The sequence below is a fragment of the Mesoplodon densirostris genome, chromosome 6, assembly GCF_025265405.1.
Source record: "Mesoplodon densirostris isolate mMesDen1 chromosome 6, mMesDen1 primary haplotype, whole genome shotgun sequence".
In the NCBI taxonomy this organism is placed as follows: Eukaryota; Metazoa; Chordata; class Mammalia; order Artiodactyla; family Ziphiidae; genus Mesoplodon; species Mesoplodon densirostris.
In genome coordinates this window covers 113,469,885-113,497,521 of record NC_082666.1, presented here as the reverse complement: position 1 = coordinate 113,497,521, position 27,637 = coordinate 113,469,885, and the positions used below count along the sequence as shown (strand labels likewise).

Sequence of the window (27,637 nt, the reverse complement as noted above, 5' to 3'; positions counted from 1 at the left end):
TGCTCAACTTTGTAAGATAACACCAACAAACTTTTCCTAACCACTTACACCAATTTATACTCCCATTGAAAATGTATAAAACTTCCTGGTGATCCACTTCCCCGCTAACTTTGGTAATGTCAGGCGTAAGAATTTTTGGTTAATCTGGTAAATACAAAATAGCATCCCACTGTGGTATTAATTTCCATTTCTGTGATTGCATATGAGGTTGATCATCTTTCCATATGTTTACTTCCTATTTCCCTTTCCTCTTGTGTGAAACATTTTTCTGTCTTATTGATTTCCCGGCTGCATGTATGTATGCATGTGTTGATCCATGTCTGCATGTATATATATATATGAATCCTTTGGCAGCTATGTGTTTCAAATCTTTTCTCCCAGTTTGTGGCTTTTCTTTCTCCTTTCTTCACAGTGTCTTTTAATGAACGGATGTTCTTAATTTCATAGAACTTATCAACCTTTCCTTTTGTTTTGTATTTTGTGTTTAAGAAATTTTTCACTCCATCAAGATCATATAAGTTTGTTTTACCTCATAAATGTAGTCAAATCTTTGCCATCCCCCAGTGATCTCAATGCCTTCTCTCTCCTTATCAGTTCCCCTACTTCTATGGGTCTGTTTTGGGTTCTATATTCCACCCCATTGGTCAATTTATCTATCCCAAAGCCAGTAATATACCATCTTAACTTCCATATCTTTTTTTTTTTTTTTTTTTTTTTTTTTTTTTTTTTTTGCGGTATGCGGGCCTCTCACTGTTGTGGCCTCCCCCGTTGCGGAGCACAGGCTCCGGACGCGCAGTCTCCGGACGCGCAGGCTCAGCGGCCATGGCTCACGGGCCCAGCCGCTCCGCGGCATATGGGATCCTCCCAGACCGGGGCACGAACCCGTATCCCCTGCATCGGCAGGCGGACTCTCAACCACTGCGCCACCAGGGAGGCCCTTAACTTCCATATCTTTAAAATAAGTCTTGAGTACTAATAAGGCAAGGACCCTCATTTTCTTCTTTAGAAAAGTTTGGCTATTTTGGGGCCTCTTTATGCTCATCAAGTTCCTCACAAAATTAATGTACTTTTAAGTTAAATCTGTACATTGAATCATTTGTGAGAATCATCTTTTAGATACTGAATCTTCCTATTCAAGAAGACAATGTCTCTATTTAATTTTTTTAATGTCTTACAATAATGTTTCATAATTTTTCCATACAGCCTGCATATGTTTCTAGATTCATTTTTGTTCCTACTGTCAATAATATCTCTTTCTGACTGATATCTTTTGTCTGTTGCTGTTGGCAAAAAGGCAATTGATTATTTTTTAATATGGATCTTATATTCAGCCATCTTGCAACACTCGTTATTTCTAATAATTTGTGGATCCTTTTAGATTTTCAATAGAGACAATCACTTGAGAAAGACAGTGTTACATTTCTTCTTTTTCAGTCATTATTTTATTTCTATTTCCTGCCTTTCCACAAATGCCAGGATTTTCAGAACAATGTTGAATAGAGGTGGTGATTGCAGGCCTCCTGTCTTTTTTTTTTTTTTTTTTTTTTTGCAGTACGTGGGCCTCTCACTGTTGTGGCCTCTCCCGTTGCGGAGCACAGGCTCCGGACCCGCAGGCTCAGCAGCCATGGCTCATGGGCCCAGCCGCTCCGCAGTACGTGGGATCTTCCCAGACCGGGGCACGAACCCGTGTCCCCTGCATCGGCAGGCGGACTCTCAACCACTGCGCCACCAGGGAAGCCCGGGCCTCCTGTCTTTTTCCTGATTTTAGGAGACCACTTTCACATTTTACTAAGAAATACCAGGCTAAGAAAACTCCCTTCTATTCCTAGTTTACCTTTAGCTTTATCTGTGATAGATTTGACATCTCTCATTCTTTTTATCAATCTATTGAGAAAAACGTATGACTTTAATGTGATATCTTTGTCTGGTTTTGGTATCAGGGTGATGCTGGCTTCGTAGAATGAGTTCAGAAGCATTCCTTCCTTTGCAAATATTTTGGAATAGTTCACAAAGAGTAGGTGCTAGCACTTTTCTAAATGTTTGGTAGAATTTACCTGTGAAGTTGTCTAGTCCTAGACTACAGTTTGTTGGGAGTCTTTTTATTATGGATTCAATATCATTACTGGTAACTAGTCTGTTGATATTTTCTATTTCTTCCTGGTTCAATGTTGGGAGATTGTACATTTATAGGAATTCTTCCATTTCTTCTAGGTTGTCCATTTTATTGGTGAAAAATTGTTCATAGTAATCTATTATGATCCTTTGTATCTCTGTGGTGTCAGTTATAAATTCACCTTTTTCATTTCTGACTTTATTGATTTGGCCCCTCTCTCTTTTTCTTGATGAGTCTGGCTAAAGGTTTATCAATTTTGTTTATCTATATCTTTTGACTTACATGTAAAGTGATTATTGATGGGTAAGTAATTGCTGCCATTTTTTAAATTGTGTTTGGGTTGTTTTTGTAGTTGTTTTTTGTTCTTTTTCTTGCTCTCTTCCCTTGTGATTTGATGATTATCTTTAGTGTTATGCTTGGATTCCTTTCTTGTTTTGTGTGTGTGTATCTATTACAAATTTTTGGTTTGTGGTTACCACGAGGTTTATGTATACCATTATATATTAAGTAATTTATTTTAAGCTGCTCCCCTCTTAAGTTCAAATGCATTTTAACAACACTGCATTTCCATCCACCCCAATATTTACTGTTTTGACATCATATTTTACATCTTTTTGTTTTATGTATCCCTTTACTACTTATTGTGGATATACGTAATTTTACTACTTTCATTTGTTAACTTTCCTACTAGTTTTGTATTTGGTTGATTTACTACCTTTACTATACAGTTGCCTTTACCAATGATATTTTTTTCTTTCATAATTTTCATATTTCTAGTTGTGACCTTTTCCTTTTTTTAAATTTATTTTGAGGTGTGTTTATTACCCTTTGGACAAGTAAGCAGAACGTCCAACTGACCAAGATTCAAGGAGGGATGGTCAGAGCTGGCTTTAGAGGAAGACAGCGAGTCATATATGGAAATTTAACAAGGAGCTAAGGAGGCTCCCTGGAGTGACAATGTTCATGGATCAGTGAATATACAGGCCTGCTGGTCAGGTCTATTTTAGAAAAGTAAATTTGCTTTCTTGTAGGTAAATTCCAAAACCAGCTAATGTGGTCTCCAGGATCGAGGGGATTTTATTAGAATCCCCAACAATGCTAAATCAGCAACCCCTTTCCCTTACTAATCTATCTAAAAACAAAAAAAAAAGTACTACCCAAAACCCTCTCCTCATGTTTTCATTTTTCCCAGTGTCTTTTCAGGATGAGCCCTGACAGATAGTTGAACAACTGCCCTTTGGACGGTGGCTGCAGAGAGCTGAGCAAAGGGTCTTGGAATTCTGAAATACAGATCAGATGACATTCTTATAACTTAATTATCTTGATTCTCTAACATTCTTTTACCTGTTGACATTATCATATTAAAATTTTATCATGCCTGAAATGTGTATTCTTGCAGTAAAAAGCATTCCAGGTTACAATTTTTCCCCTTCTCAAAAATACTGCTATTTCTCTAGATGGTTGTTTTTATTCCATCATCTGTCATGATAAAAACTAGATAGCTAGTGGGAAGCAGCCACATAGCACAGGGAGATCAGCTCAGTGCTTTGTGTCCACCTAGAGGGGTGGGATAGGGAGGGTGGGAGGGAGACGCAAGAGGGAGGAGATATGGGGATATATGTATACATATAGCTGATTCACTTTGTTATACAGCAGAAACTAACACATCCTTGTAATCAATTATACTCCAATAAAGATGTTAAAAAAAAATGGCCTTTTCTTTTTTGCTTACAGAAATCCCTTTAACGTTTCTTGTGAAGTTGGTTTGGTAGTGCTAAAAGCTTTTCTCGTCTGTAAAAGTTTTGACCTCTACATCAAATCTGAATGAAAGCCTTGTGGGTATTTTAGGTTGTAGGTTTTTCCCTTGCATCACTTTAAGTATATCATGCCACTACTTTCTGCCCTGCAGGGTTTCTGCTGAAGTCAGCTGAAAATCTTATGGAAGCTCCCTTTTAGGTAACTTGTTACTCTTCCTTGCTGCTTTTAATATTCTCTCTTTAGCTTTAGTTTTTGCCATTTTAATTATACAATGAATTGTATCTTGGTGTGGTCCTTTTTGGGTTGATGCTGTTTGGGGCTCTCTGTGCTTCCTGGGCCTGGGGATGTCTGTTTCCCTTCCCAGGTTAGGGAGGTTTTCAGCTGTTATGTCTTCAAATATGTTCTCTTCCACTTTCTCTCTTCTCCTTCTGGGACCCCTATAATGCAAATGTTAGTATGCTTAATGCTGTCCTACAAGTCTCTTAAACTGTCCTCATTTCTTTTTTTTTTCTTTTTCTTCAGCTTCATTGATTTCCACTACTCCATCTTCTAGATAATTTGTTCCTCTGTATCATCTAATCTACTGTTGATTCCTTCTAGTGTATTTTTTCTTTCAGTTATTGCATTCTTAACCTCTGTTTAGTCATTTTATATTTTTAACTCTTTGTTAAAAACTTCTACCTTTCCACTCTGTTCATCCAATCTTCTCCCGATTTCTTTGCTATGTATCAATATTTGGTAGTTTGGTTACATTTCCTGACCTTGGAGAACTGTCCTTTACTAGGAGATGGCTTATCTGTTCCAGCAGCACACTCCTATCTGGTCACCAGAGCTGTATGCTCCAGGGGTGCCCGTTATGGAGACTGCACGGGCCCTTCTGTTATAGCAAGCTGACCACTATGAATGGTCTGGCAGGCGTGGCTGACCCCCAGTTCAGTTGGTTGCCAGGTCCTGCCTTATGCAGAGTCTGTCGGCTGCTGCTGGGTAGGGCTGGGTCGCAAGGCAGCTGGCTGTGGATCCCCAAGGGGTTCCGAGGCTAGTGTTGGCTCACTGGTGGGCAGAGCCAGGTTTCAGGGTGGGTGGTTACAGGGCTTGGGTTCCTGGATCTAATGTTGATCTGCTGGTGGGTGGCGCCAGCTCTCGACACACCTGGCTACAGGGCCCAGGGTGTCCCAAAGATGGTGTCGTTCTGTTGGTGAGTGGGGCTGGATCCTAGGGAGGCCTGCTGAGGGGTCCAAGGTGTCTTGGAGCTGGTGTTGGCTTGTTAGTGGGCAGGACCAGTACCAGGGCCTAGGGTGGGATGGGGGGTGGGATGCACCAGAGCAGGTCCTGCAAGCGAGTTGGTGAAGTCGGTCTGGGGCTAGTGCTGGCCCACTGGTGGGCAAAGCCAGATCCCAGAGTCTCTGGCTGCAGGGTCCTGGAGTTGGTGTGTCAACTTGCTGGTGTGCAGGGATGGGGCTCAAGGTGACCTGGGGCTGGTGCCTGCCCACTGGCTGGTGATATTGGTCTAGGGTTAGTGCTGGCCAACTGGTGTGTACAGCCAAGTCCTAGGGTCTCTAGCTGCAGGGCCCTCAGGTGGGGGAACTAGTGCCAGTTTACTACTGTGCAGGGCTTGGTCCTGGGCCCTCTGGTGGACAGGGCCAGGTCCCAGGATGGCTGTGGGCTCAGGGAGACTTAAGGCAGCTGGCAGGCTGGTGGGCGGGGCTGTGTCCAGCCCAGCTAGTTGCTTTGCCTGAGGCATCCCAGTACTGGTTGTGAAAGGCTGGTGGGTGGGGCCAGGTCCTGGAGCTAATAAGCTAAAGGGAGAATTCCAAAATGGTGCTTGCCAGCATCAGTGTCCTAAGGGTAGAATGAGTTCCCAGAAATGTCTGCCACCAGCGTCTGTGTCCCCAGAGTGAGCTGCAGTTGCCTCCTGCCTCTCCAGGAGGCTCTCCAAGATCAGCAGTTGCGTCTGAATCACACTCTTCTCCAACTACTGCATCTGCCTTAGGTCCTGGAGGATGCAAGATTGTGTGTGTACCCTTTAAGAGTGGAGTCTCTATTTCCCACAGCCCTCTGGCTCTCCCAAAAGCAAGCACTGCTGGCCTTCAAAGCCAAACATTCTGGGGGCTTGTCTTCCCAGTGTAGGATGGCTGTACACCAGAAACTAACACAACATTGTAAATATATATATATACTCTTTTTCATATTCTTATCCATTATGGTTTATTACAGGGTATTGAATATAGCTCCCTGTGCTATATAGTAGGGCCTTGTTGTTTATCTATTTTACAAACAATAGTTTGTATCTGCTAATCCCAACCTCTTAATTTATACCTCCCACTCCCTTCCCCTTTGGTAACCATAAGTTTCTCTTCCATGTCTGTGAGTCTGTTTTGTAAGTAAGTTCACTTGCATCATATTTTAGATTCCACATATAAGTGATATCATATGATATTTGTCTTTCTCTTTCTGACTTACTTCACTTAATATGATAATACCTAGGTCCATCCATGTTGCTGTAGACTGCATTATGAAATTTAATGAAGATTTTAGGATCCAGCACATGATACCTTTTTATAAACGTTTCACATGTTCATGAGAAGTATACATACTCTCTAATTTGGGGTTAAGAGTATATTAAACCAAACTTGATACTCAGGTTGTTCAAATCTTTATTTTTAATCTTTGTCTTTTGACCTCATTGATAAGTTGGGAGAGATAGGTTGCAATTATCCACAATGACAGAGGATTTGACAATTTCTCCTAAATACATCCAATATGGCTTTATTTGTACATTTTGAGATCTTTGTTTTCAGGTGCATACAAGTTCAGTATGACATTTCCTAAAAAATTTAAACTTTTATCATATGCGGTGACTATCTTACTAATAATCCTTTTATCTCAAAGTATATATCTACATACCTCTTTCCTTTGGTTAGTCATCTCCTGGTATAAAAAGAACTATACCGGGCCTCCCTGGTGGCGCAGTGGTTAAGAGTCCGCCTGCCGATGCAGGGGATACGGGTTCGTGCCCCGGTCTGGGAGGATCCCATATGCCGCGGAGCGGCTGGGCCCGTGAGCCATGGCCGCTGGGCCTGCGCATCCAGAGCCTGTGCTCCGCAACGGGAGAGGCCACAACAGTGAGAGGCCCGCATACCGCAAAAAGAAAAAAAAAAAAAAAAAGAACTATACCAGATGTGGCTATTATTAACAATACACAGCCTACTTACATTTTTTAATCAGATCTAAACATCTATGTCTGTCAACAGCAAGTTTAATCAACTGACATTAATGGTAATTACTTTACTTATTTCAACATCTTATGATTTAATTTGTCCTAAGGTTATGCTTCTTTTTATATTTTTTATGGATCTGATGAACTTTCTTCTGGTTTTTGTTTTGTTTTGTTTTTCTCACCCTCCAACTCCTCTGTAAGCTTTATGCTCCATTTCCATGAAGAATATCTTAGGACCCCTATCAAAGGATACATAGGCCTTAAAACCTTTCATCTCTGAAAAGCAAAAACCAATGAAAAGCCCTGAGCCAAGCGTGAAGCAATGTATCCAAATTAGAACTGAAAGATTTTTTTAAATATATAAATTTAAAAAGTGGAAGACTAGAATTAATTCTAAAAACTAGAAAAAATAAAAAAGATAGAAGACATCTGAGATGGATGGATAGATGGATGGCAGTGAGGGAGGGACAGAGAGAGAGAAAGGGCAGCTGAGATGGAGAAAGGAAAGAAATCAGGCCGTGTGTCTGCTTCAGCACAACCTGTGAGCTAATATGGTTTTTCTATCTTTAAATAGGTAGAAAAAAAAATCTATTTAAAATACTATTTCATAACCTATAAAAATTACATGGAATTCAAATTTCACTGTGCATGAAATTTTATTGTAACAGAAAAACACACATTTGTTTACATATTGTGGCTGCTTGAGCACTGTATGTCAAAGTTGAGTAGCTGGTACAAGACAAGGATGTCTCCTGTCACTAGTCCTTTACAACATCATACTAGAAGTCCTTACTAATGCAATTACACAAGAAAAGGAAATAAAAGGTAATACAGACTGGGAAGGAAGACATTAAACTGGCTTTGTTTGCAAAAGATATTTTCATGCATGATGTGCAGAAACCTGAAAGAATTAACGAAAACATTCCTGGAACAAATAAGCAATTATACCAAGGTTGCAGGACACAGGGTAAATATACAAAAGTCAATCATTCTTTTATATACCAACAACGAACAAGTGGAATTTGAAATTAAAGACACAATATCACTTACACTAAGACCCCAAATAATGAAATACTTAAGATATAAATCTAACAAAATATGTACAAGATCTATATGAGGAAATTAAACTAATGCTTGAAATCAAGGAAGGACTAAATAGAGAGAAGATATTCTGTGTTCATGGATAGGAAAACTCAGTATTGTCAAGATGTAGATTCTTCCCAATTTAATCTATGCAATGCAATTCTCAATCAAAAGCACAGCAAGTTATTTTGTGGATATTCACAAACTGATTCTAAAATTTATATGGAGAGGCAAAAGAGCCAGAATAACCAACACAATATTGAAAGAGAACAAAACTGGAGGACTGACAGCAACCAATGTCAAGAGTCACTATAAAGCTACAGTAATTGAAGACAGTACGGTTACTGGCAAAAGAATAGACAAATAAATAAAGGAACAGAACACAGAGCCCAGAAACAGATCGCAAAAATACCATCAACTGATCTTTGACAAAGGAATAAAGGTAATATAATGGAACACTGATAGTCTTTTCAACAAATGGTGCTGAAACAACTGGACATCCAGAGGCAAAAACATGAATCTAGACACAGACCTACACCCCACAACAATTAACTTAAAATGGATCACAGATCTAACTGTAAAGCACAAAACCATCAAACCCCTATAAGATAACATAGGAGAAAACCTAGAAACCTTGGGTATGACAGTGACTCTTTAAATACAACACCAAAGGCACAATCCATGAAAGAAATAATGGATAAGTTTGACCCTAATAAAATAAAAAACTTCTGCACTATGAAAGATAACATCAAGAGAATGAGAAGACAAGCAACAGATTAGGAAAAAGTATTTGCAAAAGACACACCTGAATAAGGAATATTATCTAAAATATACAAAGAACTCTTAAAACTCAACAATAAGAAAACAATCCAATTAAAAACTGAACCAAAGACCTTAATAAACACCTCACCAAAGAATATATACAGATGGTAAATAAGCCTATGAAAAGACACTCCACATCATATGTCATCACGGAAATGCAAATTAAATCAACTAAGATCTACCACTACACACCTATTAGAATAGCCAAAATCTGGAACACTGACAACACCAAATGCTGGCAAGGATGTAGAGCAACAGAAACTCATTTACTGCCAGTAGGAAGGCAAAATGGTACAGCCACTTAGGAAGACAGTTTGGCAAATTCCTATAAAACTAAACAGACTCTTACCACATGATCCAGCAAGCGTGCTCCTTGGTAGTTACCCAAAGGAGTTGAAAACACGTCCACTCAAAAATCTGCACACAGATGTATATAGCAGCTTTATTCATAGTCGCCAACACCTGGAAGCAACCAAGGTGTCCTTCAGTAGGTAAATGGAGAAAGTGTGATACATCTACACAGTGGACTATTATTCAGCAATAAAAAGAAATGAGCTATCAAGGCATGAAACGACATGGAGAAAACTTTAATGCATGTTACTAAGTGAAAGAAGCCAATCTGAAAAAGCTACATATTACATGATTCCAACTATATGATGGAAAAATATGGAGACAGTAAAACATGGTTGCCAGAGAGGGCAGAAGGCATGGATAGGCCAAGCACAGAGGATTTTTAGGGCAGTGAAAACACTCTGCACAACACTATAATGATGGGTACATGTCATTTTACATTTGTTCAAACCCATGGAATGTAAAACACCAAGAGTGAACCCTAACATAAACTATGGACTTGGGTAATTATAATGTGTCAACATACGTTCATCAATTGTAACCAATGTGCCACTCTGGTGTGAGATATTAATAATGGGGGAGGGGACTATGCATATTGTGGTGGCAGGGGATATATGAGAAATCTCTTTACCCACCCCTCAATTTTGATGTGAACCTAAAACTGCTCCTGAAAAATAAAGTCTTTAAAAAAAAGAAAAGTTGAGTTACTGCAACAGAGACCATAATACCCCTGCAAAGCCTAAAATATCTGCTATCTGTTCCTTTAAGAAAAAGTTTCCTAGCCCCTGGTTAATGTACTAAAGGAACAGATTTGATCAAGACAGTTTTTACCTGCCCTTCAAAATCTCACTAAGTCACCACCAAAGACATCTTAAAACTTTTATGTCCATTGTAATGCTGTAGTGAAAAGTATCATTACTTAATATTGGGGAACTCATGGAATAGGAAAAAGAGTACTGGATCAGGATCCAGAACAGAAATAGTACAGCTTCAACCAGTGAAAAGAAAAATCCACTACAAAGGAAGTAGTTCTTCATTTAAAAAGAGTCAGAAAAATTCCAATTTCAGATTCAATAAAATAGAAAGAGGCTGGGAACAAACATCAACGTAATGTTTATAACTGAACCAGTCTTAGCCATTCATCCCAGCATATATATAGAGTTACAGACAGCATCAACTTTTACTTCCAAGATCAAGTTCTCTGACCAACATGGAAACCAAACCCATGCTCTGCCTCAGAAGACATCTATCTCACCATGTGGTTGAAGCTGGAGAGAGAAGCAGAGGAGAGCCTTCAATAACACTGGCAGAGGATAAACAAAAGTCTTGAAGGTGACAAGAAACATTCTAGAAATCAAAACACATATATTTTTAAAAAACTTAGCCCTAAACAAAAAAGGAAACAACAATAACAAAACCACACAAGACCCCAAAAGATGCCACGTGGTCAAATTCTAATCTTCCAAATAACAGATGATTTCCCTGTATAGTACAGAAAAAGGTGAAAAACTTTTCACTTCATTCTATGAAGGCTGTATAAACATGATACCAAACCAGAAAGGGTAACACAAAAAACAAAACTAGAAGATTCCCATCTCGTTTATATCAAAGTATATAAAATTAAATCCAACAGTATATATTAAAAACCACGAACCCCATGACCAGGTAGTGTTTATTCTAGTAATACAAGGCCAGTGCAGCATCAGTAAGACTATTAATACAATTCAGTATAATAAAATCTGAGACAAATTTTAATATCTACCATCCTGACACATAACAAAAAGGCAGTTGACAAACTTTAACCCTTATTCTCGATTAGAAAAGAGTAGCAAACTCCTAAACAAGTTGAAATAGAAGAAAACTCCCTGAACTTGATATTTACTGGCAAAATATTAAAAGCATTCATTAAACTCAAATAAAGCTAAGGATGAACATGATCTCTTCAACAGCTGAATATTGTACCAAAAACCTTAGCCAATGTGAGAATATATGAAAAATATGTTAAGATTAAAATGCTGGAAAAAGAAGAGATAAAAATTGCATTTTTATATATAATGAACTTTTTTTGCTTTCTGGAAAACACAAGAAAATTAATTGAGAAAAAACAATGACTTATACAAGTACAAGCACATAAAATTTACCAAATTTCCTACAGACCTACAACAATAACCAGACTTCAACAGAAGCACGGTGAAAAGATCCCATTCAAAGGAATAAATGCTATAAAACAGCTAGGGATAAATCTGAGGGGGGAAAAAGATACAAGACAAAGCCAATGTGAAGAAAACTTTCTTGACGAACATTAAAACATGAATGACCACCCCCCCAAAATGAGAGCCATGCATATCATGGATGGAAATATTCAGTATCATAAAAATGTCAATTCTTTATAAACAAGATTTATAGAAATTCCAATCGCAGTCTCATGAGAGTATTTTTCTTCTTCACTTTAAAATTAATAATTCTAAACTCATTTGGAAGAATTGATGTGTGAGAATTAGCAACGAAAATCTTCAAGGAAAAAAGAAAAATAGTAATGACGGGGACTTAGTACCCTCTAGATATTAAAGCTTCTAGAATTGAATTAGGGTGGAACATTAAGAGGCAATACCTGTAATACAGTTAACAAAAGATTAATATAAAATTGGCTTTAGGTAAATAATTATTAAATAATGCTATAGAAAAGAGGATAAAAAATGTGAAAAGGCAATTTACAGGAGGGGAAAGGCAAGTCTAATCTGAAAAGATATACTAGCATCTGAGAAAGTGAAAATTAAAATGCTAAGATTATTTTTTTCTTTAACTCTGGCAAACTTAAAAAACAGCAACATGAAATGCTACAAGACTATAAGGAAACAGGTACTGTCATGTGATTGATGGGAATATAAATTATTACCATCTTTTTGCAAAATAATCTGGTAGGATTTATTAAAATGAACACATGATACTTAGAACTGCAATACCATGTTTAGGAATCTATCTTATAAATATACATATTAATGTTCTAAAAGACTTTGTACAAAGATAATCACTGCTTTATTATAAATAACAAAAATAGCAAAAAAAACACAAAAACAAAACAACAAAAACATCCTAAGTGTTCATTAATGAAGAAATAGTTTAAAATTTTGGATAAGACTATGCTATGGATTACTATGTAGTAATGTATTAAAAAGTATTAATAATAAATTGATATGTACTGAAATAGAAACATTACACAGAAATTTATAATTCTAAGGAGATAGTATGATCCCATTTATGTAAAAAACAAAAAAATTCCCTATCTATAAATATGTCTGTGTATGCAATTATTTAAGAAATATAAATACTTATGTCAAAGGCTTATATCAAATTATTCTTTGTTTTCTAATAATTACCTCTATATGCCATGTCATCATAAATAGGAGGCATCTTTAATTATAAAAACATTTTTCACAACTTTTCAAATTAAATATATTACATGCTGTTTTACAACCAGCTATAGGTCATGATTAAATATTTTAGCCAAAGCGTATACATAAAGACAGTGTGCAACTTTTAAAATCTGACACTTAAGGTCACCTTCAGCATGCTAAAAGGAAAATTTAATTGTGCTTACCGATTTCATTAATCACTGCTCTTATTTTGGAGACAAAAGGACCAACTTCACTGGAACTCATTTTGACTCTTTCCTTAAGGTCAGCACCTGCGAAGTATTTTATTTACAAATGTAATCTAGTTATAAACAAAATTTTAAGGCAACAAACTGAACGTTTACTTAAGATTCATATATAACTTGAAGACAGACTAGATTTATCTATCAAAGGAATTACAGTATCTAAGTTTTCCTTCCCAAAGACCAGCACCAGATTGAATATAATATTTGTTTGTTCATGTATCTACCATGTGCTTAATAATGCTTCTCAAACTTCATGGTCTCAGAACCCCTTTATACTCTTAGAGAAGGAGGCATTGTTAAGATTATATATATCTACCAATAGTTATTCTATTAGAAAATAAAACAACAAAATTTTTAAAATATTTATTTATTCATTGAATAATACAAATAAACCCATTCCTGTTAACATAAATGATTACAGACGGATGCCACTTTCTTGGTTCTTGAAAAGATGCTGTCAGTTCTATCCACCACTGCTTCTGTCCCATCAGTGCAAATGCCAACCCAGTGAAAAGGGCAAATCACATCTTCCTGCTATGAAAATCACTGTGACTTCATGGATGCCCACCTTCGTGACTCCAGATCACATTTGAGAATCACTGGTCTTAAAGTATATGCAAATTGACAATTTCATAATTATGAGTTTATCACAGAACCATAACTTTGGAACAGATAAAAATAAACGTAAGGAATTCCTTAAGGGATTGTTTACTCTGTGGCTCAACAAAGACATTCTTTTTAATAAAATTAAACTCACTGAGAAAAGGTATGTCCCCATTAAAATAAACAAACAAATAAAAAACAAAGTAAAATTACAGCATAGATAGTACATACTCAGCTACTTATTTTCTTATTAGCCCATTATAAATTGATCATGACTAGACGTAACATCAAGCAGCAGCTGATTCTGAGCCCATAGACTTCCTGTGGAAGTGAGAACTGCAGTTGACAAAATACATATCCTACAACCCATCAGTTCTTAGGTATATATACCCTAGAAAATCTCTCAAATATATGCCCAAGGAAATACATACAACATTCAATGCCACATGTATAAAAATAGCAAAAAAAATGGAAAAAAACTAAATATCCTAAGGATTAATAATAAAACGGGGACATATTTATATAACAAAATGTTATATGTGCAGCATGAAAATGAAGGAATTAGAGTATAAATATGGATAAATCTAACGATGTTGAAGGATTTATAATTATATAAATAAATACAATATATATTTATCATTATATATAATTACTGAAAGATAAACAGGATAATAACCATTTAAATAAGTTTTTAAAAGAAGAATGCTATGTAGGGATATAAAACATACATGGAAATGATAAATTCCAAATTCAATTGGTGGTGACCTCTGTGGGGGAGGGAGAGAGATGTGATTGGCAATAGACACAGAGAAATTTAATCTTATTTGTAATACTGTGTTGCTTAAGTTAAGTGGTGGGTACTCAATATGGTAGGTAGTCATGATTTTTGGATGTCCGATATATGTCTTCATAATTTTTTCCATGAAGAATTAAAATTTAGCATGGAAGAAAAATGTTAGTAGTGTCAAAAGAATTCTAAACTAGTAGGATGTATTTGTTAAAGACATAATGGTTCAACTCACTGTCATTTAACATTAAGAATATAATTTTAAATTGAGAATATAAAATGTTGCCTAGTGCATGTTAGCTAATACATATTGGTTAATAAAAGTAGCTAAATGTAGTGTGGTGTGGGGGAAGGGAATAGACGAAAGAGGAGCCAAAGCAATGAGGAAGTGAAAGCTGATGGGACAGATAGGGACTCTGGATGAGGTGGTCCTGAAGAAGCCCCTGTAACTGCATCATGGGATCCACCACGTCCTCCAGCCTCAGGGCACCATTAGGGTACCCTCTAACACACTAACTAGAGCTCCGATGGGGGGCTTTTACCAACATTCTGCCCCTGTGACCACACAGCAGGCTTTGAAAACCACACTCAGGTTAAAGAGACTAGGCTGCTGGAAGCCATGCCAGGACCTAAAGGGAATCACGGTTTGCTCTTAACACGTGTGGCCCATTAACTGCACACCAGTCCCAGCAGAGAAGTGTAGAAGATGTGTCTCGTTATGGGATGCAGCTTTATCCACACAATGGTATGAGACAGAAAAGGAGTATCTTTAAAGTGAAAAAAGAAAATAACTGCCAATCTAGAATTCCAAACAAATCAAACCTATCCTTCAAAAATGATGGTGAAATAAAGACATTTTGCACACCCACTCACAGACACACACACCCACAAAGAACAATTTGTCACCAGCAGACCCAGGTGAAAAGAAACACTACAGGGAATTCTTCAAGCAGATTATGAGAGCAGAGTTTTAAATCTTATTTTATACTCCTTACAAGTGATATGTCTTCAAATATAAGGGCACAGACTGGCTAAAAGGGTAAAAAACTTGCAAACACTAAGCAAAAGAAAACTTGTAAAGTTATCTTCATCTCTGACAAAAGAGAAGTAAGGCAAGAAACATCACTCAAGCTAGAGGGTTATTTTATAATAATAAATATGATGATCCATTAAAAAAGCCATAAGAATTCTAAATTGGCATACATAAAAAAGACAGACCCAAAATACATAAAGCAAAAACTAACAGAACTAAAATGAAAAACTGCCACGTCTACAACCACAGTGGATTTTAACAGACCTTTCACAGTAACTGATAAAGCAAGCAGTCAAATATCCTTTCAAATATTCCTATCAAGAAATAAAAAATTAATCCCAAAGTAGAAACTGGAGCAAAAAAACCTTTTAAATAGAAAACAAATGTGTGAGAGAAAAATCAAAATAGTTGGTTCTTTGAAAAACACTAAAATAAATGATAGACCTTCTAGCAAGACTCATCACAGATAATCAGAGAAGGCACAAGTCCCAATCGAGAATGAAAAGAAGGGTAATACTAAGGATTTTACAGACAATAAAACAATATTATTAAAAACTTTGGCCCAATGGATTTGAAAAACGACAGGAAATGAACAAATTCCTAGGAAAACACAACTTATTAAAACTGACAAAGAAACAGAAAATCTGAAAACACAAATACATATTAAAGAAATTGAATATGTAATTAAAAACTTTCCTACAAAGAAAACTGCATGCCCATATGGCTCCAATAGTAAATTCTTCCAAACATATAATGAAAAACATTTACCATCAATCTTAAAAATGCTGACATGGAGAACAGCAAAACAAAAACTTGAACAGAAAATGGTAAGAAAAAAACATGGCAGGCCAATTTTTCTCATAAATAAAGTCTCAAAAAATCCTAAACAAAGTATCAGTGTATCATACCTAGTAGTAACATAAATAAAATATATCAAGACCAATTTATACTCAGTCCAAGATTTACGACTGGACTTAAATTGTTAATATTAAATTTTTTAATTTATGTAACTGAGAAAGGTAAAAATGATATAAATTTTCAGTAGGGTCAGAAAAGTAGTTGATAAAATTCAACACTCATTCTTTAACATCTTCACTGAGGTATAATTTACATAAAATAAAATTCAGTCATTTAAAATACACAATTCAATATTTTTAAAGTAAATTTACAGAGCTGTACAACCATCACCACAACCCAGTTTTAGAACATTTCCATTATCACAAAAAAGATCCCTCACACCCATATGCAGTCACTCCCTGTTCTCACCTCTAGCCCCAAACTAATCTGATATTTTCCTATAACTTTGCCTTTTCTGAACATTTCATATAAGTAAACTCATATAATATATGGTCTTCTGTTTCTTTCTTTCACATAGTGTAGTGCTTTTCAGGTTCATCCACGATCTAAAGATGAATCAGTACTTTTTATCTTTTTATTACCAAATAGTATTTCATTATAGGGACAGACATTTTGTTTATCCATTCATCATTGGTTGATGGACATTTGGGTTGTTTCTACTTTTTTGGCTATTATGAAAAATACTACCATGAACGTCTGCATACAAGTCTTTGTGTAGAGAAATTTTTTCACTTGTCTTGGATAGAGTGGAATTGCTGGGCTATATTGTAAATTTCTATTTAACTTAAAAAAGGAAAGAAGAAAAAAAACCTGCCACTGTTTTCCATAGTGGCTGCACCACTTTACATTCCTATCAGCAATGCCTAAGGGTCTCTGTTGTCCTACAAGGTCACCAACACTAGTCTGTACTTTTATCATAGCCATTTTAGTGGGCATGAAGTGGTATTTATTATGGTTTTAAATTTGCATTTCCCTAATGACTAATGAGGTTAGCATCTTTTCAAGGTGTTTATTAGCCATTCATACAGTTTCTTGAGTGAAATGTCTATTCAAATCTTTTGCTCATTTTTTGGATGGATAATTTATTTTATTCTTACTGGGTTGTAAGAGTTATATCTTGGATACAAGTCCTTTTCAGAAATATGATTCACAATATTTTCTCCCTATCTGTGGCTTATCTTTTGATGATTCTTGATGGTTTTTCGAAGTTTAATTTTAATGAAGTCCAATTTATCAATTTTTCTCTATTATTACTTGTACTTTTGGTGTCCTCTCTAATTAACACTCATTATTAATTAAAAATTCATAGCAAAGAAAAGAATCTTTTTGATCTTATAAAGAGTAATTACAAAATACTTATAGCTAACACCACCTTTAATGGTCAATTACTTCCTCTCAGAGATTAAGAATGAGACAAGGTATTCTTTATCACTTCTACAGATGGGAAGAGATGTACTAGTCTGTATAATAAGAAAAATTTTTTAATTATAAGGAAAAGAAGGAAAAAAATAAAACTGCCATCATTAGCAAATGACTTAATTATACATGAAGAATATCCAAAAGAATTTACAAATCATAAAAATAAATGAATTTAGTAAGGTTGCTGGATACAGGTTCAATATAAAAAAAATCAACTTTCTATGTACTACCAAAAGAAATTTGTGAAATTTTAAAAAGATACCATTTATATTAACATTCAAAAATCAAAGAGCCAAGGAATAAGTCTAATAAAAGATGTATAAAATCTTGACACAAAAACCTACAAAATCTAAATTAAAGAAGTCCTAAATAAATGGAGGAATATATCATTTCATGTGTTAGAAGATTCCATACTAAAAGATGTAAATTCTCTACGAATTAATAGATTCGATGTGGTCCCAATCAAAATCCCAGTGTTTTTTAGAAATTGACAAAGTGGATATGCAAAAGCCCAATAATAGTCAAGATAATCTTGAAGAAGAAAAAGCTGGAGAATTTATATTAAAATAAGATGTATTATAAAGCTACAGTAAGTAAGAAAATGGGACACTGGCTCAAAGATAGAGAAACAGAGCAATAGAACAGAATAGCAAGTCCAGAAAAGATCTGCTTGATTTATGACAAAGATGGCACTGCTGGAACATTCCAATAAATGGGGCTGGGACCACTGAAGGTTCATATGGGGGAAAACAATTCTTGACCCTTCATATCATATACACAAACACATCAGTTAATGGTGCATTACAGCCTAAATTTGAAAGGTAAAACAAATAACTTCTAAATGAAAATATCCAAAGATATCTTCAAGATTTTGGTATAGACAAAGATTTTTAAAAGGTTTTTCCAACACTTTTAAAGGGAAAACACTAGAGTTCTTTAAAATTAAAAACTTCTGTTCATCAAAGGACATCATTAAGCAAGTGAATATGCAAGTAAAAGAGTGGGAAATGGTATCTTAAATACATGTGTCCTGTGCGTGTAAAGAACTATAAATCAGGAAGAAAAATATAAATAACCCAACTATAAAATATAGGCAAAAGATTCGTACAGATAATTCACGAAAGAGTATATAACATTGGCTAATAAAGAGATGAAAAGGAATACAACATGACTAATCATAGAGGAAACACCGATTACAAACACAGATAGTTTTATAAGCAGTACAGTGCTAAAGTGTTGGTGAAGGCATAGAGCAATGAGAACTCTGAGTTAATGCTGCTGGGAGTAAAACTGGTAAAAAAAAATCACCACCCCAAGCATACACACCCAACAGAAACACATGATATGTACACTAAAGGACACGTATAAGCATATTCACAGAAGCATTATTCAGAATAGCTGAAACCAGCAACACCCCAAACATTCATCAACAGCAAAATGAATAAATTGTGAAATATTCCCACAAATACGAATATTCTATTCCTAGATGAACAGTACATAGTGAATCCCACAAACGTGTTGAGAAGAAGTCAACCTTAAAAGATATATGCTGGATAATTCCAGTTACATAAAGTTTGAAAACAGGCAAAATTAGTATTTGGTAATAAAAATCAGAAAAACCTCCACTATCTTTTGGGTGAGAGATGTGGTTAATGATAGGAAGAAGCATAAGGGATGAATTATGGTGTGCTGGTAATGGTAGTGTTCATTTCTTAATTTGGGTGGTGATTGCACAGGTGAGTTCATTTTGCAGAAATTTATTACTTACAGTTTGTGCAATTTTCCCTATGTACGTTATAATTCAATTTAAAAATTTACGTTAAAAAAAATTCCTTCTGCAGCTAATCAGGCCTCTTTCTTTTCTCTGTGGAGGCCTGGTGTACAGTGGCTGCAAAAAGTAGCCACACACACACAAAGCAATTATACTCCAATAAAGATGTTAAAAAAAAAAAAAACATAACTAAGGCACTAAAAAAATAAAAAAGACAGCTTCCTTGGTAGTGCATGCAGCCTGTTGCTTGTATGGGTTGCCCTAAAGGACCTTCGATACAGCCCTTACCAGTGGACATTCATGTCTGACATCATGCTGTGCCCAATCTAGGCCCCAGACAGGTATACAGGGTGCCTTTGGAAAGCGCCAGCACGCAGTGGCCAGAGTCCACACTGGCCAAGTCATCACGTCCATCTGCACCAAACTGCAGAACAAGGAGCAAGTGATTAAGGCCCCATGCAGGGCCAAGTTCAAGTTTCTGGGCCCCAGAAGATCCACATCTCCAAGAAGTGGATGAATCTGAAGACATGGTGGCAGAAAAGTGGATCATCCTGGATGACTACGGGTCAAATACAACCCTAATCGTGGGCCCCCTGGACAAATGGCAGACCCTGAACTCATGAAAGCCATGGTGCTTTCCCTTCCTTACTCACGCCCACCAATAAATCCAACTTTCCTGCCTAAAAAACAAATGAAAAAAAATGACCAAAAAAAATCCGAGCTTCCCTGGTGGCGCAGTGGTTGAGAGTCCGCTTGCAGATGCAGGGGACACGGGTTTGTGCCCCGGTCCGGGGAGATCCCACATGTCGCGGAGCGGCTGGGCCCGTGGGCCATGGCCGCTGGGCCTGTGCGTCCGGACCCTGTGCTCCACAGCGGGAGAGGCCACAACAGTGAGAGGCCCGTGTACCGAAAAAAAAAAAAAAAAATCCTGACTCCATACACATTACCTGCTCCAGCTACCACCAATTTCTCTCCTCTTTTTTTTTTAAAGCCAAACTCCTCAAAAGGGCTGCTCTTTCTGTCTTCCACCCTCTCCTCTTACACTATGTCTCTAAACAAGGAGGACAAAAAGATACTAAAAAATAATTATAATAAATAACCAAGATAAAAAGTGATAAATGTTTGGGAGTAAAAATAACAGGAAAATGTGAATCTAGAGTGCAGAGGGAAGTAAAGTTGTGAACCACGTTACAATATTAAATAGTATGATCACACTGGTCTTACTGAGAAAGTATAATAAAATTCAGTAAGATCTCTGTAGTCCATATATTCCTGATAATGTAATATTTGGTTCTAAGTTACATATTTTTTATTATTTGTATTGCTTTTGCAGTATCTACCGCAAACTCTTTTCAACTAAATATGTAGTCATCAGAAACATAATACCCTAAGTAGACAATGCATGGAGTTAATATATTATTTAACAATTCTGAGAGAATATAGTTCATTTAAATATTGCCCACTAAAATGGTCCTCTCCTAAAATCCTTGGACTTTTTTTAATAAATTCCTTCTTTTGAATATGCTTTAGGATTACTATGTAGTAAATTTCTACCTACTTATCTTTGTCGCAGACTAGTCCAGTGAGTAGAAAAGTTATGTAAAACAATGAAAATATTCTTTGTTGTACATTGCAGGATACCTAGCTTCCTTGGCCCCCAATAACCAAATGACAGTAAAGCCCCTCAGTCATTGTGACAAGCAAAAATGCCCCCCTAAATTCTAATATCTTCCCCAATGAGTGTTACCATCCCCCTTGAAAGTTAATGCTCCAAGTCAGTGGTCTTCAACATTTTTTGTTCCCATTACAGCTGAAAAGAATTTTGAAAAATGATGCACTCCCTTGAACAGTTTTATATTGACGCCTACAATTTTTCATAATTTAAATAGTTGCAAGGATTGCAGTGCACTATAAAACACTGGCACCTTAAAATACAACTGATATATACCATTGTCAATGCATCCAGTGGAATCTACATACCACAGTGACTTGACTCTCAAAATCATTCATGTCTAAAACAAGAAACAAATCCTTGCTTAACGATAAGAAATACTACGTCATTTATTTTCTTTATGAACAACTTTATAAAGTGTTGTATTTCTACAACACTTTGCTGCGATTTTTTTTCTGATGCAATCAGCTTTTATGCTTAAAATTCTTCTTTTGACCACTGTCACATTTCTTTGCAACAAAACATATATATTGTATAAACTGAATTAATTTTTATTAAATTCCCTGTAACCATGAAGCACTAAGTTTATAAGTTTTCCTTGGACTGACTTTTAATTATAAGCATTATTAGCATAAAATTGATTGAAGCATAAATATATTACAAATCTGATAACAACTAGATATTAAAAGTAAACTTTTTGGGAAATGTATCTCAATGAGATAGATAAGACGACCTCCCCTCTTTCCATTATTTCATATATCTATGCATGAAAATCATTTATTGCTAGAATACTTCAGCAATATCACCCAATTCTTTCAACTCCTTTAGAGCCAGCTCTTGAAAAATCACATAGTAATCAAGAAGCATTTAACAATTCCATAAAAACTTTACTGTCCTTAAATTATGCTGAAAGCAATGAATTGGAAACTGCCAGAATAAGAATAGGATCCTAGTTGAAATTCTCAACATTAGTATTTTAAAATACCCCTTTTATAGCAATTCAGAGCTTTCTTCCTCCCTGGATCAAGGAAGCAAAAAAAGGCAAAATCAGGATTGACTACTGTAAAGTGCGAGAAGAGCAACTATGAAAGAGAAGATGGTAAAGAGTAACTTAACCTGCAGATCAGCCTGAAAAGTTCTACAAAAAAGTACATATAAGTTATCAGCAAGGTCCCTTTTAAACAATCTGTATCTCCTGAATGCCTAGAGGAGAACCCAACCTCAGTCTGGGGGATAACTGCTTTAAGTCATTTCCCTCGGAGTACAGGTGCTGGGTCGTGTGAACTGCAAATGATCTTTAAAAGTTAATACCAAATTGTTTTTCCAAAGTAATTCCACCTCCATACATTATCACCAGCAGTGCATTGCTCCAATACCAGTGCCTGGTATTGCCACACTTAGTAAGTTCTGCTCATCTAACGGGTGAGAAATGGTAGCTTTAAGCTGCATTTTTCTTAGTAGTAAAAGATGAAATGTCTCAATTTTGTATAACATTACTGTGCAGTGAACAAAGTCATCATTTCAGAGTTGTTCCAGTTTATGTACATGTATTATCAATCCAAAGCACCCTGGTCTTTTTTGTTCCCGCTCCAAATAGGCTTTCATCTCCTCCATCCAACCAAAACCTCAGGTCAAGATAAGCAAGGATTTCCAGGTGGCTCAATCTACATCTTAACCTCCAAAAAGCACCAGATGGAACAGATGCTCCCTGTGTCCTGGGGAGGTGTCTATCTAAAACCAGAAGATGTGTCTGTTCTCTACTGTACTGCTCTTGTATGGTGGTTGTATCAGGGTTATTCTAGCCTCAGAAAAGCAGCTGAGAAAGGGTCTTTCTTTTTTTAATTTATCAAAGAATATATGTAAGACTGGAATTATCTGTTCCATGAAATGTCTGGATAGAATGTTCCTCTGCAGTCATGGAGACCAAGTGTTTTCACTGTTACGGGACCAGTCAGGTTTTCTATTTCTTAAGTCAGTTTTGGTTAGGTTTTATTTTCTAATAATTTACCTATTCCACTTAAAATTTCAAATTCACTGACATCAGTTATTCTTAATATTATCTTACCAGATTAATCTCTGTGAAGTCTATACCTATGAGATCCTTCTTCAATCTGAATATTGTTTAGTTATTCCCTCACCCTTGATAAATCTTGTCAGAAATTTGGCTATTTGACTTTTGAAGGACCAACTTTGGACTTTATTATCCTATTACTTACTGTGTATTTTTCCAAGTCATAAGTTTATGTTCATCTTCAGTTCTTTCCTTCTACCCTATCTGGGTTTATTCTGTAGTCACTTTTGTCATTTTTAAAAATTGGAGTCTTAGTTTATTCATCTTGAGCATTTATTCTTTCTTAAAGTACAATCTAAACTATATTACACAACTTTTAAAGTATTTTGTTAGAATTTAATTCTGAATATGTTCTAATTTCCATTAAGATTCCTTTGTTGAGCTGTAACTTATTTAGAAGTTATTTTAAATTCCCCACTGTAGGGGACTTTTTCTAATTACCTTTTGTAAATGACTTGTATCTTAACTGCCTGTAGTCACAGAATTCAGCCTTTGAAATCTGTGCAGGTTTTACAGCCAAGCAGATGGTTAATTTTCATGAATATTCCATGTGTGCTTAAAAGAGATGCACAGTCATCAACTGCTGAGGGCAATGATCCACACAGGTACATGACATTACCCCTCAGTAGGCCAGGAAAAATAATCAAAACCCGTTATCAGCTGGGCTGATAGACTCTTTGTATTAATATTTTATTTAATATTTAGGTCATTTTATAAATAATTTACAGAAAAATAAAAGGACGATAAAAAATCAAATTAGTTGGAAATTTTAGTCAAAATTTAAATACATAAAATCCATATATTTTTATATTTTCCTGGTATGTGCACATATGTGTATTATACATATAACATACCTACAAATGCATAGTGTATGCATATATACACTCACATACTTACATCTATCACACACACATACACACGAACACATATGAAAAGGGTTATATCATTTGAATGAAACTGGTCATCAACTGACACACATTGAACCTGGGACATATAGTTTTTTAAAATCTGATTCCAGATTTCAAATATAGCTCTACTAAATGATCATTACTTCTTCTTCTTCTTCAACTTGCATTGTAGAAATGCTGGGCTTCTGAAAATCTGGATGGCTCATAAACTTGTTGAGGACAGCCATATTCATTGTTCCCTGATTGTAAATATTCATTTTTAGATTTATAAACATCCATCAGAATGATCAATGATTTGTTTTCTTTTCTATACCATATAGTCCCTTCCTGTCACCTCTGTATACACACCTGCCTTCAACACTCTTCAATTACAAGCTGTATCAAGTAAATGCTCATGTACATCATCAAATGAAATGCAAGAATATGTCACATATCTTTTTGGAAAAACTGAATAGTCAACTTCTTGTCACAAAATACACAAAATATTGCATGGTGAAGTCCTTCCTACCTAATGATTAACTGGATGCAAATTCCATACTTCCTTTATAGAAACCACAGAAATATACTGCTCACTCATCAATTCTTGAGTTCAAGAAAATTCATCTAGGATATTGTCATGTGAATGACTCACAGTCTAAGATTTCACTCATAAGATCAAGTTCATCATCATGATTAGGGCCTACAGTCTGCTGTCTCTTTTGACCATTATTTTACCCATCTAATAACTGTGAAATGTATTCCTCTGTCAACTTTTCTACTCTTGTACCATTATGTGTGGAAAATGAAAAATTCTAAATTCTCAACTGTGTTGTGATAACTAAAAGAATGACTACAAACATGGTACCTCCAGACTTCAGTTATATTTTCTTAAAATATGTGCAACTCTTGAGGCAATGCAATAAAAAAAAAAGATAATGCAATAGCAATGATTTGACCTCTACAACATGTTTCTAGACAATTCCATCTTTCTTCCAGTTTCTTGTTTTAGTTTTTCTTAGCATAGTTGGGAATAATTAAAAAGTAATGATAAAAATTATTCCTAGGATGATGAAATTAACAATATAAAGATACAGTGATATGAGATAAGAACCCACAGCACCTTAGATTCATAAAAAGTTCCAATGAACCCATACAGTAACTGCAAGAGAAAAGAAGTTTTAATTTTCTTTTTTAAAGTAAATTTTCTGTTCTTCAGAAGATCTCTAAGGAAGAATGAAAGTCATAAAACATCAATCCATACAAGCAAAATTGTTCAAAAAAGAAACTAGTAAATTAAATCTGGGTCTAGGGGACTCTGACGATATAAGGTTTAAGTTTACTAAGTGACGTATTCAAATCTCCTATAGACTTACTTTTTCCTTGTTTAATCTATCATCAACTAAGAAAAGTGCTAAAAATTCCCATTATGGTGGTGGATTTGTCCATTTTTCCTTAGGGTGATATCAATTTTTGCACTGTATATTCTGAGGCTGTTTCTAACAGCAAAAAAAGCTGAGAATCATCATTATCTACAAGGGAAATTGAATCTTTTATGATTATGTAGTGACCTTCTTTAACTCTAATAATTACTGGCTAATAAAAATTTGTTTTAAAGTCTATTTCATTTGATATCAATATAGTTATACCAGCTTTGTTTTAGTCAGTATTAGACTGGTATATCTTTTTCTACTCTTCAACTTTCAATGTCCTTATGCTTTAGGTGTTTCTTATAAGCAGCTTAGTGATAACTTTTCTTAAGCCAGCCATTGCTTGTCTTCTAATTCAAGAATTTAGTACACTTACATTCACTATGATAGGTAATAAATTTGAATTTATTTCTACAATTGCATTTTAGGATATTTAGCCCATTAGTTCTTTTTTTCTCTCTCCATCTCCCTCCCTATTTTTTAACCATCTTCTGGATTGACTGTTTTACTTGTTCTTATTTCATTTACTCAGAAGTTTAAATACCACCTGTATACGAATGATGTCAAAATTTTTACCTCAAGCCCAGACCTCTACCCTGAACTAACTACAGACTCCTAAATTCAGCTGCCTATTAGACATATCCAGTTGAACATCTAATATGCATCTTATAAACACAATAAACCCTCCCCTGCCCCAACTATTAAATTTCCTCCCCAGAATATGCTCCTCTTGCATTCTTCCACTCCTCAGTTAATGCTAACCCCATCCTTCCAATGTTCTGATCAAAACAGAATCAACCTTGATTCTTCTCCCTCATACCCCTTCCTTTTCATCAGTAAATCCATGTCTCCACCTTCAAAATACATGTAGAATCCAACAATTTTTCACCACCTCCACTACTACACTGGTCCAAGTATGATCTTAACTGCAGGGGATCAAAGACAGAAGTTCTGGAACAGTCTATTCTCAACACACAGCCAGAGCAAGCCTTTTAAAATGTAAGTCTTTTCAGGTCACTCCTTAGCTTAAAACACCCCAGATTCTCTTTTCACTCAAAGTAGAAGTGAAAATTCTATGTCACTTGGACTACTACTACTTCTGTGACATCACCTCCTAGAACTCATCTGTCCACTGGGCTCCAGAGATACTAACCTTCTTGCTCTCCCATTATCTTGCAAAGTGATGATGCCTCCAGGCTCCATTCTTTTTTTATTTTATTTTATTTATTTATTTATTTTTATTTTTTTAACATCTTTATTGGAGTATAATTGCTTTACAATGGTGTGTTAGTTTCTGCTTTATAACAAAGTGAATCAGTTATACATATACATATGTTCCCATATCTCTTCCCTCTTGTGTCTCCCTCCCTCCCACCCTCCCTATCCTACCCCTCTAGGTGGTCACAAACCACCTAGCTGATCTCCCTGTGCTATGCGGCTGCTTCCCACTAGCTATCTATTGTAGTGAGGTGGATAGACCTAGAGTCTGTCATACAGAGTGAAGTAAGTCAGAAGGAGAAAAACAAATACCGTATGCTAACACATATATATGGAATCTAAGGGAAAAAAAAGAAGTCATGAAGAACCTAGGGGTAAGACGGGAATAAAGACACAGATTTACTAGAGCAGGCTCCTTTCTTGCTTACCTCTCTGCCTAAAACACTCTTCCCCAGGTATCCACAAGGGAAGTTCACTTCTTCCAGTGAACTTCTTCAGGACTAGTTCACTTCTTCCAGGACTCTACTTATTTATCTCCTTCTCAGAGAGGTCTTCCCTCTTCACCATATATGGAACAGCAATCCCCCATGCCAGCCACAAGAACTCATTCTTCTTGCCCAGTTTTATTTGTATTCAGAGCATTCATCTGACACAGTACACATTTACGTTAATTTTTTTTTCACTGCCTCCCCTACCCCCATGCCTATGGAGGCTCCACAAGAGCAGGTGATTTCTGTCTTACTTACTGCTGTATTCCCAGATCCTAGAATAGTACCTAGCCCATGACAGGCTCTCCTCCAAGAAATCTGATGAATAAATAAACGAATAAATGAAAGAAATCCATGTGTTTTCTTTATAGTTGGACCCTAATGAAGACAGTTATAGTAGG

General features: G+C 35.9%; 1 protein-coding gene and 1 pseudogene across 4 annotated transcripts in view; one reads left to right on the top strand and one right to left on the bottom strand.

Moving 5' to 3' along the window:
- Nucleotides 1-27,637, bottom strand: part of AUH (AU RNA binding methylglutaconyl-CoA hydratase) — a 162,862-nt gene that overhangs the window by 93,661 nt on the left and 41,564 nt on the right. For 3 of the 4 annotated variants that reach the window (XM_060101267.1, XM_060101268.1, XM_060101270.1), the window contains one exon: nucleotides 12,943-13,029. The exons of the other annotated variant lie outside the window; for it this stretch is intronic. In XM_060101267.1, the coding sequence (XP_059957250.1) occupies nucleotides 12,943-13,029 (87 nt within the window). The remainder of the gene's footprint in view (nucleotides 1-12,942; nucleotides 13,030-27,637) is intronic. 4 annotated transcript variants of the gene reach the window in all.
- LOC132492824 (small nucleolar RNA SNORA70) lies at nucleotides 19,663-19,756 on the top strand (annotated as a pseudogene).